At 40.6% G+C, this 17,172-nt stretch overlaps 1 protein-coding gene across 2 annotated transcripts in view; it reads left to right on the top strand.

Moving 5' to 3' along the window:
- The first annotated feature begins 6,980 nt into the window (after positions 1 to 6,980).
- Positions 6,981 to 17,172, top strand: part of ATL2 (atlastin GTPase 2) — a 46,966-nt gene continuing 36,774 nt past the window's right edge. For both annotated transcript variants that reach the window (XM_083350566.1, XM_083350567.1), the window contains exon 1: positions 6,981 to 7,073. In XM_083350566.1, the coding sequence (XP_083206692.1) occupies positions 7,004 to 7,073 (70 nt within the window). In that variant the 5' untranslated portion in view covers positions 6,981 to 7,003. The remainder of the gene's footprint in view (positions 7,074 to 17,172) is intronic.

The raw sequence follows: 17,172 nt of genomic DNA on the forward strand, positions 1-17,172 counted from the left end.
TGAAGGCAACCGCTTGGATAGTTCCTGTTTCATAGCTCCTGTTTCATGGTTGGTGTCTTGTCTTGCTCTGTTTTATGTTAATAAATTTGGCAGGCTTTATTCCAGCCTCTTGCCGTTTGTAAAGGGGTTGTCCCTGCTTTTGCTGCAGGGCCGGTAGCAGGCTGGTACAGAACAATGCCCACATACTCTGGATTCCATTAAATTAGTTCCAGCAAATGGTGAGTGCTAAGGCAGGACCTCTCTGATTTGGATCTAGATTTTCCCTCAGGAGATTTGACTGCCTCTCCATACATTCAGTGTTATCCTTGAAGGAAAAACTACATATTAAAATGATAATACATTGATGTATGCTGAGCCACTGGCGGATCAATAAGACTCCTGTTCCAAGGACCACATAATAGAAGGATGGCAAGTGCAGAGCTGCTGCACTTGTGCCACCAAAGGATTGCAAGCATGAAGATGTTTGACAGCTGCAAGAATCTGCAGGATCAAAAGTACAGGAATCTCCTGGTCATGGTTTATTTAAAGATAAATAAATAAAATAAAAGTACATCGGTAACATCTACTTTCAGTGTAGCAAAATGATACATGGAGTCCATACCAGTTGAGCATCAGCAAGCAGCAAAAATGGGAACAGACAGCAACAAGGAAAGGCAATCTCCTTGGCCATGTGTTTTGATGCACTTGGGCTTGCATAATGGATGCAACGGAGCAATACAGGCATGATATTTCCTGGATAGTCATGAGTCAACTTTCATTTTGTCATGGTAGGGGAGATGAAAGAGGCAGTAAATATACTTATTCCTCCCATTGTCTTCTTAGAGGTTGCACTGCTTCACTGATAGAATTGACAATTAGTCTCAATTTTTTTTAAGCCCACAAAGGAATATAGTTGCTTGCCAATGGTCACTAATTGCAGTAGATTGTTGGCTTATGGGTCACAGAGAGCCTTACAACATGATTTGTAGGAGGGTGTAAGAACAAATCATGCTAATAGACTGTATCGGGTCATTATCAAATACCTGACATTGAATTGAAGGTTGATAATGACAGCATTCAGTTGTCTTTTCTTCTCTGAAAGAAGTGATAAAGAAGATTGTTACTTGCACTCCTTTTTTTATAATGTAGAGTTTTCTTGTGTTGTTTATTTTGCTTTTCTCCAGATTGTTTTTACCAGAATTTCCCCTTATAGTTCTAAATCAATATGACACAAGCCAGACATACAGGTCTCATTGCCAAGGTTATAATATGACTTTTGTAAACTCAAGGAATGGTGGGATTTGGTGAAGTTTTAATTTACGGTATATCACATCCTGGGCTTATTCAGTACAATGTACCAGAGCTTTTTAAAACATTTCCTCCTCTTGTTAAATTCACTAAGTAAAGATGATTGTAGCAGGAGCATTTAATTATATTAGCCCTTGATAAGGGAGAAAAATTCCCAAATGTCTCTTTTGAGAGGACCATTGGAACATTATTAAAAGCTTTTGTGGAATAATGTGTAAACAAACTTTTTTAAATGTTTAAACTCAGCCCAAGATATAAAAATTATTTATTCATTAAATTTATATGCCACCAATCTCACTAGCCAAAGTGACTCTGGGGGCATTATAAATTTAATAAATAAATGTTTAATATCTTCTTTAAAAGTTTAATAATAGCTTAAATTTGGCTTCCAACAGCCTTAAGCAAACATGCTGCAATTTCTGATAATGAATTGTGTTCATTCTTATACGTACTACAATAATAACTGTGCCTTTACCAATATTATTTTGTCTACATTCCTCTCCAAGTGATCACCTATATAACCTTTTGAACCATCATAGATCATAAATCAGGAATTATTGGCTAAGGGCGATTAATGGGAATTTGAAATGGAAAGGCAAAGTTTTAATGCGATCTGTGGCTTTTCCCCATGACCTACTTATTCCCTGCCTCCCTTTCTATATCTCTATGACGCAATGTTCCCAATCAAATGGATTTCTTGAATGAGCTCTGAATTAATAGAGACCTGCGAAGAGAGAATTAACTCTATGAGAGGATTCTTTCTGCTAGTGGAGCATGAACTTTCTATAGCATCCCAGTCACGCTCCAATTAACAGGATTTAAATTAGTAATTATATCTTGGAGCCCAGATGATTATATGTTGTGTGTTGTATAGAACATGGTGCAAAGAGCCATGGAAAGATACATCCTCGGCATTACAAGACAAGATTGAAAGACCTGCACATGGATTAGACAACAAATGAAAGCATACGATATCATCAAGAGAGTAAAACAACTGAAATGGAAATGGGCTGGTCACATAGCAAGAAGAACGGATGGCAGATGGACCAAGGCAGTCATAGAATGGAACCCACTTGATAAAAATCATCCATAAAAGAGACCTAAAACAAGACAGATCAACAACATCAGCAATTATTGCGGGTCCAATTGGCAAATGAAAGCTCAGGACCATATTGGTTGGAAACGTGGAAGAGATTTTCATTCTGCATCGGATAGAAAATGGCTTAAAATTATGATGATGATTGTATAAAATATAAAACATGAAGGAGTTTTGCACATTTTTACAAAGTCTTTGCAAAGGTTTGAAGTTTCAGGCAAAGCCTTTTAGAGCTTTGAAAAGATAGCACAGCTGTAAATCACATTTCTCAGCTATATTGAATTATATTTCCTATCATCTATTTTTATAAACTCCAATTAAACTTTCTGAAGGCCTAAAGTCAGCCCAAAGGGACAAAGGTTGCAATCCAATGTATATTTACATGTTCCCCCTCACATTACTGCTTAGGAGGAAATTCAAAATGTTGCAATAGAGCAAATTATTAACTCTGTTTCATGAAAATTATTAAACAGCTTTTGTGACCTAATAAATAGTAACCTTACTAAATCAAGAGAGAGAGTGCATTCATCTAAGAAAGATGGTGGAAGCTTGCTGGCTTCTGTGTTAATGCTCTGAAGATGGTGCAGAGGAGAGGGAATCCAATTCTTAAAATTTCTAGTGTACACTGTTTCTTCCAATTGAAGGTTACAATCAAACAATCAAACACAAAAGTTTTAGTAGCATATAGATTTGGGATGGGGGGAAAAAAACCTTTTCCTGAATTCCTCACTTGATTTCAGGCTGTATCCACCAGGTTACAAAGTATACAGATTTTAAAAGGATGAGAAGCTTTCAGGATCAAAGGAAATAAAAATGATCTGCTAAAAGGCAGCCATATAGACAAGCTCAACAAGTGTTGAGCTTCAGATTTCCTTGTAATACAGGGAAATGTTCTCACCTTTTTATTCAACATCATTACCGTATTTTCCGGCGTATAAGACGACTGGGCGTATAAGACGACCCCCGACTTTTGAGAGGATTTTCAAGATTTTTCGTCTTATACGCTGGAAAATACTTACATGCCAGTTGCCAAGTGTCCGACACAAGCCCGATTCAGACCCGTCTGATGCAGATGGTGCAAAGCCCTGCCGGTTCCCGCCTGACGGCGGACGGCTCCGCTGGTGCCGCCTCGAGAGGGAAGGGCGTGAGGCGCCTGCCACGGCTCCCTGAGGACTCCTTAGCAGCCGGGGAGCGCGTGCGTGCGTAGGACTGCCCTGCCGGCTCCCGCCCGACGCCAGACGGCTCCGCCGGTGCCGCCTCGAGAGGGAAGGGTGTGAGGTGCCTGCCACGGCTCCCCGAGCAATCCTTAGCAGTCAGGGAGCGCGCGCGTGTGCAGGACTGCCCTGCCGGCTCCTGCCCGACGCTGGACGGCTTCGCCGGTGCCGCCTCGAGAGGGAAGGGCGTGAGGTGCCTGCCACGGCTCCCCGAGGACTCCTTAGCAGCCGGGGAGCACGCACGTGCGCAGGACTGCCCTGCCGGCTCCCGCCTGACGCCAGCCTGCCCTGCTTCCTCCACAGTGAGAGGGGAGGGCATGCCTTCCCGGGCTCGTCGACTTGCAGCCACGCCAGAGCCGAAAGGGGCTTTTCCTTCCACCCACCCTTTGGAATAAACGCAAGAGCTCCCGGGGTCTGGCATTTGCAAGGGGGAGGGGAAGGGGCTTAGAGGCTCTTGGGGGTGGGAAGGGAGAGTCACGTTGCAGGGGGGACTGGACTAAGGAGGCTTGAAGTTGCTTTGCAAGAACGGGGGCGCTCAATTGATTTATGTACTATTTTCCGGCGTATAAGACGACTGGGCGTATAAGACGACCCCCCAACTTTTGAGCAGAGTTTCATGGGTTAAAAAGTCATCTTACGGAAAATACGGTAATTGTTCTTCAGGAATGCAACTGCCAATTGCATCCTATTATTATTATCTGAAATAATATGATTTAAAATAAAATGGTAAGTTTTGTTCTTTGCAGCTGCAATCCAGTGAATGCTTTTTTATTTGAAACTGAAATATTTCCACTAGTTTCAATTGATATTTTTAATGTTAACAGTTTTCATGTGGGCAGGAGTGAAGCAAATTCTATTCTTGTTAATTCCTAGTGTGAACAACAGCATATTCTCTCAACTTTCAGCTGTAGCCTAACCAAGCACGTCTACTCTTGTCATTTAGCCAGACAGCATGGTGAACAGACCTTGTGGCAAGTAGAGCCCTAGATATCTAGAAGTATTAAATGGGAAAAGTATAGTCTGTATTAACCTCTCTGGGGGAATGGAGTAAAAAATGGTAAAGATGGCAGCTCTAACCCATGCTAAAAGTTCCCCCTTTTTTTAGTATTTGGGACCCTGATGCACATACAGATAGTGCATCTGTGGGAAGTCAGCCCCCCAGAGAAGAAAATATTTGTTAAAAGGGCAGAAAAGTATATTTCCTCAAAGGATCTTAAAGAGGCAGAAAAGCATGCCCAGTTTTTCTTAATAGCCCCAAGTCTCCCTCCCCCAAGCAGAAACCAGCTCTATAGAAATGCAGATGTAAACCATTGGGGGTGGGGAGAGGAAGTTGAAGCTAGAAGATTAATAAGACAAAGACACCTAAAATCTACATACCCTACGCAAAGTCTAAAACAGGACATAATAGTATTAACTCACAGATGCCAAAGGGACAAAGGTCAAAATACATGACACAGGAAATACAAAGCCTCAAAACAGGAACAGGAAACAACTCCAAACAAAAGCCTCCAGAAGGTATTAAAAACCCACTCCCTATATGTGCTCACTCTTTTCTTCCAGGGCCATCTTTCTGTCTGGCTCTCCTCTTCAATAAACTGCAACCTTTTTTCTAAAGCAGCCGCCATGTTGTTTATCCCTGGCTTGGACTGAACCATGATGAAGACTTTTCCTTCAACACATCTTGGTGTACAACCGTTATTGAGTCTGGAATTATGATCGTAAGACATTGCAGTCATAATTGAGGCATCATGGGAATGGATTATGACAATTTAAGAGAACACCAGGGTTATTAAGTGAATGCTATGGTCATTAAGCAAATATGATGGTAGTTAAATGAATCCATTTTCGCTATTGGCGTTTTTGCTGGAAACCAGAAATAAATATTGGAAACTGGCAAAAAAGTCACAAATCATGGTTATGCTGCAAATGGCCATAAAAGTGGGCCAATTACTAAATACCAAAAATATGACCGTGGATGTTTGTGTCTGTTGTGATTCTAAAACTGGGGCATAACTTTGAATGATCATTAAGCAACTGGCTGTAAATTAAGGAGTGACTGAATAAAAGTAGCAGGGCTTTGATTGAGCAGTTTCAACTACCAACTTTTCACACACACACACACACACACACACCCTGTACTACTGATACGAGGAGGAGATCTCATGCTGATTTTGAATGACTGATCCTGACAAAATCTTGTCTCAGAAAAATATTGATCTCTGGATCCTCCCTAACGTCTAGTTGATACGACCATAGTTCCAACTAAATTATTAAGTTAATGTTTTCCAATACTGGCCCATCAAAAGTTGGTGACTGGTATTTTTCCCTGCTGTTGTGTGTTGAGAGGAAATACTGTCTGGGAAACAACTGCTGCCCTCAGTTATGCAATGAACCTAAGCAGACAGTAACCTAAGCAGCCCAGTACCATTTCTGAGGTTCAATAAATTATCCTTTGGGAGCAGCAGAGTCTGTATCAGTTTATTTTTCCTCCAACTTCATGACAGCAGGAAAACATGAAAGCGCCTGTCTACTAGACCACAGCTTTTCAAACTGGGAAAACTGCAACATTCGAATTACAGGAAAACCTGATTGATCCTAAAAGGGAAAACAAGTTCACATGTACAGTGGCAAGGGCAAAAATGACGGCCTCCATCTTTACCAGGAAAGGTGCCTTGGCCATGGAGCATTCAAGAAACAAACACATTTTGTATACGCTTGCCCAGCCCTCCCTACCGCTATCTCTGAGCAAAGTCAGATGGAGGTGGGGGGTGGGGAAGCCGGAAGAACAGGAAGTTTCCTAATCTGCCCCCCCCCCTTGCAATGGACCAATAGTTTTATTTAAATTTCTACTGGAAATTAGAACTTTATCTTTTGATCAGTTGTCCGCCTGGTCTAGATGAGGTACAAATGAAGTAGATTCAGTTACCAGCAGCTTTCCCGTACACGCCGCATGCAAGATTTCCTTCTGGAAAGAACTGAAGGATTGCAACCTAAATCCCACCCCTATCTATGGTTATGTGGGAGTAAGCCCCGCTGTGCAAAACTTACTACTTCTTCAATTCAGGGAAGGCAGACGAAGGGACCTTTTAGTGCTTGACCCATTCATTTGTTAGGTTTACATCCCCCTTTCCTACGAGAAAGTTTATGACTTCAAAGTGATGTCCATAAATACGACCCTTCCCATGTGGCTGATTAATGGGAAATATAACTGCTAAACGGGAGTGTGAAAACAGCACGTTCGCGCGCTCGAAAACCAGTATTTGGCGACGAAGAAGAAGAAGAAGAAGCGGAAGGCGCTAGGACCCTCTCGGCTTCTAAAGCGCGTCGCGGCCGCGCTCTGCCTGTTGATAAAAGGCTCGCGGCGGCGTTTTGACGTCACGGGGAGTTAATTTTAAACCTGGACAAGATGGCGGAAGGAGACGCCGCTCGGTACGGGCAGCGAGAGGAACAGCCTCGGTTTCAACCGGACTTGACAGGTAAACTAACCGCCTGCTTCAGCGATAAGGAGCGCCGGCATCTCTGTTGAAGGCAGGGATTTCTTCGCTCCGGCTTCTTTTTTTCCCCCGTAACGGCTGAGGAGGGCAGGAATAGCTTCCCTCGGGGGTCTCCGCGTGCGGGCGACGGGTGTCGCGCCAATTGCGGTGGGCAGAGTCTGGGCGAGCGAGAAGACAGCGGCTCGGTCTCCCCTCTCCCTCCTTCCTTCGGAGCGACCGTTTCTCACGCGACGGGGGAGTAGGAAGAGGGAGGTTGCCAGAAGGCCCCGTCCCACTCCCTGTGGGGAGGTGGGTGGGTGGGTGGGTAGGTGTCTTCTCGAGAGGGGCGTTGGTCCGTGAGTCTAGACCAGGGGTCGGCAACCTCGGCTCTTTTATGACTCGTGGACTTCAACTCCCAGAATTCCTGAGCCAGCTCTGCTGGCTCAGGAATTCTGGGAGTTGAAGTCCACGAGTCATAAAAGAGCCGAGGTTGCCGACCCCTGGTGTAGACTGTGCCGGTGGGCAGCAAGAGACGGGGAAGCGGAGAGGGGAAAAAAAAAGCCAGCAGGCAGAATGAACCAGCGTGGCAAAACGGCCGCCGTGACTGCAGCTGCAACGAGGGGAAAAAAACCTGAACTGTCTCGTTGGCCTATTTAGCGGTAAAGGGGAGCGCCGGGGTATATATTTTGCCCCTGGGCTTCACCACTAAGGAGGAAGAACAACGTATGGATAGGCAAGCGTGGGCGCGTGTGAACTTAACAGAAAGGGGGCGGGGGGGGGAGTCTCTTCGGTCAGCGATCCACAGGCGTGGGATCTCAGTACCCACGAGAGTGGGTTGGGAATTGCTAAAAGAGGCCCGACTCTTTCCTGTCTTCACTACTGTATCCACTTGAAGTCGGGGCCGGGCGTCCTTTGCAATGCCTCTGAGCTAGATTGTGTGGCAAAGCATCAACCCGCGTGTCAAAAGAGTGAAAGAAGGCAGTGTGACCCCACGTGGTAGGGCCGGGCTGGTCCACGATGCCTGCCTGATTGTAGCTTTCATGAGGAGTGCTTCTTGAGTAAATGTAAATCGTTTCAGAGCCTACTCAGTGGTCACTGCTGTATTGCATTAGACTAGGAGCCACCAGTGTTTAATAAGGCTTTCAAGTCTCTTCCTTAGACATGGGTGATCAAACTTGGGGGGTTTTTTTTGTTTTTTGCATGCAGAACATATGCTCTTTGTAATTAGAATGGATTCGGTTGGGTAGCTGAGTTAATTACACAGGCTTTGTGCTGTTATTTAATAGTACTGAAAATAGTACAAATGACATAAAATAGTGGACATAGTGGGTTCTAGTGCATTATATCATGTAATATGGCAGCGTAAAGTATCACAAGTAAATTATGGTGCTGGACTATACATTGCTAAAATGTAGCGAAGTCTAACTAACAGATGAAAGGAACTAACTATTTAAAGCAAGTATGCCTACCTTATTCTGTACACCGCCCCGAGTCCCTCGGGAGAAGGGTGGTTTATAAAAACAAATAAATAAATAAATAATAAATAAGTATCTTCTGGTTGGCAACTCTGATAATGGTGGTTGCAGTATTTTATGAAAGGATTTTTTTGAATGTATCCTTTACGGCTGGAATATGTGACCTAGTTTTAAATACTTCCAAGAATGTTTCTCCTTTAAGTACTGTTTGTGTGTTTTGTTGCCCTCTGTTTAGTTTTTGCAATTTGTTTGTGGCAATCTTTGCATGAAATAGAAAACAGAGGAATATGAACTTTAATTAAAAACTGGTGGCTTTATTTTCCCAACCAAAATGGTCTAAACTGAGAAATAGTCAAGAAGTTTTGCTTTTGTATTTGCCATGTGATAAATGTGTATGCATATTTGTTGTCAAGCCACTAGGGGAATATGCTTGTATAATGCTTGTTCCACATCTCTCCATAAATAAATGTGACAATTGATATTGAGTTGACACTGGGATTTGTAAGTTAGAGAACATTTCAGTATAAATTTTGTCCTGCAGTAAATTAATTAAAGTGATTTTTTTAAAAGCATCATAAAACTCCTGGCCAATATCATTTTTATAAATTTTCCTTTAGAAAATTTGTAGTGGTATATTTAGCTTCCTCAAAATGTATCTTTGTAATGTAGGTATGCTTTGTATCACTTAATTGAGAGTTGATGAATTTGCATTTATGGTTTTATTTAAAAAAACAGTATTTGTAAGCCTATGCTCAGCTCACATGGATAGGCTGTCTTGAGCACAGAGGACTGACTTTTCAGTAAACAAAATTTAACAATTATGTTCCCAGATATTAGAGGCTATTCTTCTAAATTACTTATTGCTACTGCACAGAATGTATAAGAGCGGATAACAAGGTTATTCATCCCATCAAAACATATATGATTTTTGTTTATAAAATAAGTATTTGAAAATTAAATTAAATTCTGTCATTGTTTTATTTAACGTATACTACAACATGAAATTTAATTATTAAAAGTATTTCTTGCCCAGCTCTTATGCCAATAAAATCATTAATTTATTCATAAAGTGGATTGCATAAATTCATTTTTTTAGGAATCACAACTTTGTTTCAGAATTGAGAACCTCTATAGTTACTTTCAATAATTATAGGTAAAATGAATAGTGTTTTCTAGGTTTAAGAACATAATTTGTTGACTTGAAATTTTACATTATGCCACTTTTTATTAATATTTTGAATTTAACTAAAATTTAAAAATACTTAAAGATTGTAGAACTCATTTTTTTAATGAAAGTTTGAACAATTTTTTAAAGTACAGGTAGTCCTCTACTTATGACTACAATTGAGCCCAAAATTTCTGTTAAGTGAGATAGATGCTAAATGAATTTTGTCCCATTTTACAACCTTTCTTGCCATGGTTAAGTGAATCACAGTAGTCGTTAAGTTAGTAACACTGGAATTAAGTAAATCTGGCTCTCCTATTGACTTTGCTTGTCAGAAGTTTGCAAAAGATGAGTATATGGTCCTGGGACACTGCAATCCTCATAAATATGAACCAGTTGCCAAGCATCCAAATTTTTATCATGTGACTATGGGGATGCTACAAAGGTCATAAGTGTGAAAAATGGTCATAAGTAACTTTTTTTAGTGGCATTGTAATTTCTCTCACTAAATGAACTGTTAAGCAGAAGCCTACCTATAGTTTTAGTTTATATACAATATAAACTAATTATGTATGTCAAAATAGATTTCATATATATTTGTAAAATTAGATGGTAAGCAAATCACTTTTTTTTAAAAGACACTGAAATGGTGAACAAATGATATTGTGCAAAAGCATTCCTGATCTTCAGTTGTTACTTGACTCATCTGAGAATAAGAACATGATCAGCTATAGGTAGATTCTCAGTTATAGTTTTGAGCCTTTTTTAAAAAATAGGGTAATACCATATCCAAAAAGTTATATAATAAATCAGTTATGTTTGTGTTGGTCAAATTCATTTATGTTTTATCAGGATTATCAGTTCGCTATCTTTCATTTATCAATTATTGACCTAAAATATGAAGTCAGATGACCCTCTCTAAGAGATCTGTACTGATTCCTAATTAAGATCAACACAGACTTAGGCAGCAGGCCCTGTACTGATCAAGCAGTTAAAAATAAACAGTTGATGATGAAAACTAACAGGTCCAGCAGAGCTAACTAATAATCCATCCTTTCAAGTTCTTTTAGTAAATCATCCTCCTAGTGAGCAGAGAATAGTCTATATATTTACCACTTGTTTGCTGCATTTACTTACATACTTGCCCCAAAACAGGAGTGAGCCCTTTTTCTTAATACTATATTTTGGGAATTAATGTCCTTTTTTTTCCTCTGCCAGAAGCCAGGCTATAAAGAAAAGACAGAGACGGTTTACTGGAAGTCTGATCTGCTCCCTTCTACAAAGGTTTTGAAATTAGTCCAAAGATCACATGAAAGTAGCTCAAGGGCTGCATGCAGCTTAAGATTGCAAGTCATCCATCCCTGTGCTATGTAAAAAGAAATAATTGTTTCTTAGCCTGTCACATATTGCAAACAGCTATAGAAAAACTGCTTGTTAGTTAATGCATTATTATTGTGCTTCAGAGCCTAGGACCCTGCCTCTTTTTTAAAGAATAAGCTAGAATGGTATTAATTTAGAAATCACTAATAGAGGAAATTAGGGCATATGTGAGGTATGGAAAGGAAAGAAACAACATCCAGGGAAAGAAAACAGGAATAAAGTTGGCTGGAAAGGAGGAGCAGGGGTTGTCATATGTTAGGACAGCGATGGCGAACGTTTTAGAGACCGAGTGCCCAAACCACAACCCAAAACCCACTTATTTATTGCAAAGTGCCAAGGCCGCATAAGCATTGTGGTGCCCTCAGGGGGACCATGGGGGCGTGGGTGTGGCTGCAGTTGTCACAGCAGACTGGGTAGGCATGGCTGGGGTGGGCATGGCCACCTCGCTGTTGCTCATGGGGGGATGCCTGTGGGGGTTAGGCAGGGTTAGGGGAGATCCAGGGGGTCTCGGGTGGGGCGGTGGGCGGGAGGCCCAGCATAGATGGAGGAGAGGCATGCAATCCTAGCTGGGACTGGGGGGCCATGGCGCCGATGGGGATCCGGCCTTCCCTGCCCGGGGTGGCCTTTGGGTTGCTGGGTGTGGGCATGCTCTACCACCTCTACTTGGGCTTGCTGGCCGGCCACGTCTTCTCCTTTGTGCTGGGTGGGGCTGCCGCTCCGGGCGACAGCCCAATGGACCTGCACAAGCTGCTTGTAGCAGTGGTGTGCATGCCCACAGAGAGGACTCTGAGTGCCACCTCTGGCACGCGTGCCATAGGTTCATCACCACTGCATTAGAAGCTCCTAGGCTCTGAAGCACAATAATTTTTTGTACCAATGTTTATAATACAGTAGTATGGAAGAATTGTGCAGGATTACATTTTAATTTTCAAAGGTACATGAAGTTACTTCATGTAAGCCAAACACATGAAAACCTTTAGTCTATCCATTGTTATTTCTAAAACCTTTGACTAAATAGAGTTAATATGTGGTGTCTGCTATTCTACATTAAGTCAGCTGGTAGGAAAGGCTAATTAGTCTATGGCTGTCAGTTGAACCTTGCACATAAATTGGGCAGTTTAGAGATCTGTTCCTCTTGACTTGTGAACTTTTTGATGTTAGCTGCAAGTCCTAAATCAAGGGTGGTCAGTGGAGAGCCTGAAATTTGTTTCTAGTTCCCAGGTTTTGGGGGGTTTTTTTTGCTCAGAAGATGTGTCTAACATTTTCATTTGAAATGAAAGAGCAAATGAAATAAGTAGTTTGTTCAAGATGTAGTTTTTTCTTCTGAATAAATATATAATAATAATATAATAAAGTTGGAAGGGACCTTGGAGGTCATCTATTCTACTCCAACCCCCTGCTCAGCTTGACTCCCTCTTCTTTGTGGCAGCCCCTGACATATTGGAACATTGCTATCATGTCATCCCTCATCCTTCTCTTCATTAAACTAGACATTCCCAATTCCAGCAACCGTTCCTCATATGTTTTAGCCTCCAGTCCCCTAATCATCGTTGTTGCTTTTCTCTGTACTCTTTCTAGAGTCTCAACATCTATTTTACATCGTTGTGGCCAAAACTGGATACAGTATTCCAAGTGTGGCCTTACCAAGGCATTGTAAAGTGGTATTAATTATGTTAAGTCACTCACTGCAGTTGTTAGTAACAAGGTTGTTAAGTGAATCTGCCTTCCCTGTTGACTTTGCTTGTTAGGAGATTGTAAAAGGGGGATTACGTGACCCTAGGACATTGCAACCATCATAAATACATGCCAGTTGCTGAGTGCCCAAATTTTGATCATGTGACCATGGGGATGCTAGAGTGGGAATAATTGTGGAAAACGGTCATAAGTCATTTTTTTTCAGTGCAGTTGTAACTTCAAATGGTCATTAAATGGACTGTTCTAAGTTGAGGATTACCTGTACTTGCAGCTAAACAATTACATTACCAAGAAGTATAATCCATGTAAGCCTTAAAATTGAATTCAGATACTTACCCGTAGTTTCCGGCGTATAAGACTACTTTTTAACCCATGAAAATCTTCTCAAAAGTCTGGGTCTGGGTCGTCTTATATACCCTGGGTGCTGAAACTTTAGGGACAGGGCTGGCTGGAAAACCTGGAGCGGATCTTCCATTTAGTCTGCGCAGGGAAAGCGGGACCAATTGGAGTAGAAGCTGCAGTCTGTGATTTTTTACAGGCTGGGGTCTGGGCGTCTTTCCTTCTAAAGTTGAAGAGCAGCTGTAGGCAGGTGGGGAATGCAAGAGCAACTTGAAAGGCAGGTGGGGAATGCGTAGCCAGAGCAGCAGCTTAGCTCTAAGGACACATTTGACTCAGGAACTGGGCGGGCTGGCTGGAAAACCTGGAGTGGATCTCCCATTTGGTCTTTTTTTTTTATCCCATTTATATCCCGCCCTTCTCCGAAGACTCAGGGCGGCTTACAATTTAAAGCACAAATCAATGTGCTTAGCAATAGCCTTCATTCTATGTATATGCCTGCTTATTAGAGCTTTCACCCCCCCCCCCCAAGCAGCATTATTACAAAGTCAGCTTATTGCTCCCAACAATCTGAGTCCTCATTTTACCTACCTCGGAAGGATGGAAGGCTGACTCAACCTTGAGCCTGGTGGGATGCGAACCTGCACTAATTGCAGGCAGCTGGGGTTACTTAAGGCTCTGCACATATAATTCACAGAGTGAATTAGGAAAAGTGAAAAAGTGAATTAGGAAAATAGGAAACGGTTGCTGGAATTGGGTATGTGTAGTTTAACGAAGAGAAGGGTGAGGGGTGACATGATAGCAGTGATCCAATATCTCAGGGGCTGCCACAAAGAAGAGGGAGCCAAGCTATTCTCCAAAGCACCTGAAAGCAGGACAAGAAGCAATGGATGGAAACTAGTGAAGGAGAGAAGCAACCTAGAACTAAGGAGAAACTTCCTGACAGTTAGAACAATTAACCAGTGGAACAACCTGCCTCCAGAAGCAGTGAATGCTCCAACACTGGAAGTTTTTAAGAAGAGACTGGACAGCCATTTGTCTGAAATGGTATAGGGTTTCCTGCCTTAGCAGGGGGTTGGACTAGATGACCTCCAAGGTCCCTTCCAACTTCTTCTTCTTCCTCTTCTTCCTCTTCTTCTTCTTCCTCTTCCTCTTCTTCTTCTTCTTCTTCTTCTTCTTCTTCTTCTTCTTCTTCTTCTTCTTCTTCTTTTTCTTTTTCTTCTTCTTCTTCTTCTTCTTCTTCTTCTTATTCTTATTAAGTTTAATCCACTTGCACTGTTTTATGTTTACATGTTTGATGACAAACAGCCTTATGTTTATAAGTGACAGTTTTCCTAAGTACCTGCATGTCATAAGCATTTGAATTAAAATTACCATATTAAAATCAAATCTGATGTTTTTTAATTTTTATTTGGTGTGCATTGGAAGAGGGGTAGTCTTATACGGCGAGTATAGCCCAAACCCTATAATTTAACACGAAATGTAGGGGGTCGTCTTATACGCCCAGTCGTCTTATACGCCGGAAAATACGGTATACAAGAGATGGGCAAAACCTAATTAATTTTTTTAATTACAGCCAAATCACTTACTTAGGTACAACTGATGCAATCTTAACATGTACATAATTTGGGAGTGAATCTCACTGGTTTATAACTTCCCTCTGAGTGGGAAGTGATATGACTTGTAGTTTTAAATGCTGTGACATCCAGATACAGATAGTCCTAGAGTCATAACCATAATGGAGCCTACTCATCATAAAATGACTGACTCAATTTTATGACCTTTTGGTGGTAGTCATTAAGTGAAGTCATCACATTCACAAGTGAATCTGCAATCATTAAGCAAACCAATGGTTTGCTATGGATGTGATTTTGCTGAAAACCGGAAGTCCCGATTTTTGGCAACATTGCCATAAAATGTTTTCATGTGACCGCAGGTTGCTGCAAATGGCCATAGATGTGGCCTTTTTGCTGAGCACCCAATATTTGATCACATGACCACCAGAGGAGTGACCATCAGATCTTTGAATCACATAAGTAGCCCCAAGATAGGTCCATCATAACTTTGAACAGTTGCTAAATGTCCGGTCATAAGTCAAGGTTTACATATAGATACAGTTGATCAGGCATGTCAAACTGCGGGCCAGATGCATCACGCCAAAACCGAGCCCACCCCATTGGCAATGGGGAAAAAGTTGTGATACATCATGCAACGTCACATGACATCGTGATTTTGACATTCCTGCAGTAGATAAAGAGAATAAAGACAATCCTTGGGTTTGTGATATTCTGTTAGTTACCTTTTGTTAAGGTTAAATTCAGGTTAAGTACTTTAAGCATCTGATTTTAATGTGGTTTGTTCAAGTCTCATAGAGTCAGCAGGTTTCAGTTACAGGTTTCAAAAACTGACAATAGGCTACTTGCAGATTATCTTTATACTTGGAAAAATCTAGAATATTTCTAGTCAATAGCCTGTATTGGATAAGATAGTACTCCCCTTGAAGGAGAAGGGTGGTATATAAATCAAATAAATAAATTAAATAAATAAATAAATATCGGTTGTCTGTAGTATACATTTTAATTAACAAGAAATTTGATTAAACTAGGCTTACCAAAGATAATGATAAAAATAGAATTGAAATAATAATTTCATAAATAATGGTGTAAATGTAATATGTAAATGAAGATTTTATAGCTAAGTAGCATATATTTGTTTTTTACCTTTTTCCTTATGCTTTTGTTACACAGTACCGATCTGTATGCTTTTGGCTCCCATATCTGAAGTGAATGTTTTTAAAATATTCTGATATGACATTTTTGTTGTGAGTAAAGTCATGAAAATTAGTGTGGTAAAGAATAAGATTGTAGGTCTCTGTCCACTGGATAAGCTTGCCTTCTTTATGTTGTTTATTACCCCATTTCTATCCTCATTAAAACATATGTAAGCCAAATTAATTGTCCATTACTAATCATTTAACTTCTCATGGAACATATGTACATATATAATTTATTTTGTAGAAATAATTTTCCTAACAGTATATGTGATTAAAGGCATTGATTTCATTTAAGCAGCAAATGGTAGTACTAATATGCTTATGTTCAGATAATTGTATATTAGCTTAATTCTTTGAAACAAGATTATGGCACTCTTAAAAGGATTTGTATCTATTCTGCTGTCCTTGATCTGTCTGAATCTAATCCTAAGTAACAGCTATAGCCAGGTGTATCTTGGCTTCCTTTAGACTGATGTGTCAGTAGTGTCAGAGGCTATAGATTAGTTTGTGGATGCATATATCACATTTTTTTGTTATACATGTGATATATGTTAATTATATTTGAAGAGAAGCTATGGGATATTCAAAAAGCTATGTGATATTCAGTTGGTCGGATTGAATTTCAATTTGTTTCTGGTTCCAGTTCAAAATAATGGCAATGATTTTTAAAATATTTTCTATTTAGGTCTGAAAAAACTCAGCATTTGTTAATTAAAAGAATATCCTTAATTTCAAAGAGACTTGAATAGGATCTTTATGAAGTGAAAAGAATTTGCTTGAAGGAGCAATTTAACTTGCTCACTTAATGGCTTTATACTGCATGGTATCCTTTGTAAAAAAAAAAAAGGTAAAATCCCTTGGATCAGGTACGCTTCAACTTTGTGGAAAATACAGGTAGTCGTCGACTTACCCTTCATTTAGTTGACTTACAGTTCATTTAGTAAGTCATCGACTTACAGTTCATTTAGCTACAACGGCACTGGAAAAAGTTACTTATGACAGTTTTTCACACTTACAACCGTTGCAAGATATCCCCATGGTCACATGATCAACTGACTCATGGTCATGTGGCAACTGACTTATATTTATGATGGTTGCAATGTTCCAAGGTCATGTGATCACCTTTTGCGGCCTTCTGACAAGCAAAGTCAATGGGGAAGTCAGATTCACTTAACAACTGTGTTACTAACTTAACTATTGGAGTGTTTCACTTAACAACTGTGGCAAGAAAATTTGTAAAATGGAGCAAAATTCATTTAACAAATGTCTTACTTAGCA

This window comes from Vipera ursinii (genome assembly GCF_947247035.1).
Source record: "Vipera ursinii genome assembly, chromosome: 1".
Taxonomy (NCBI): Eukaryota; Metazoa; Chordata; class Lepidosauria; order Squamata; family Viperidae; genus Vipera; species Vipera ursinii.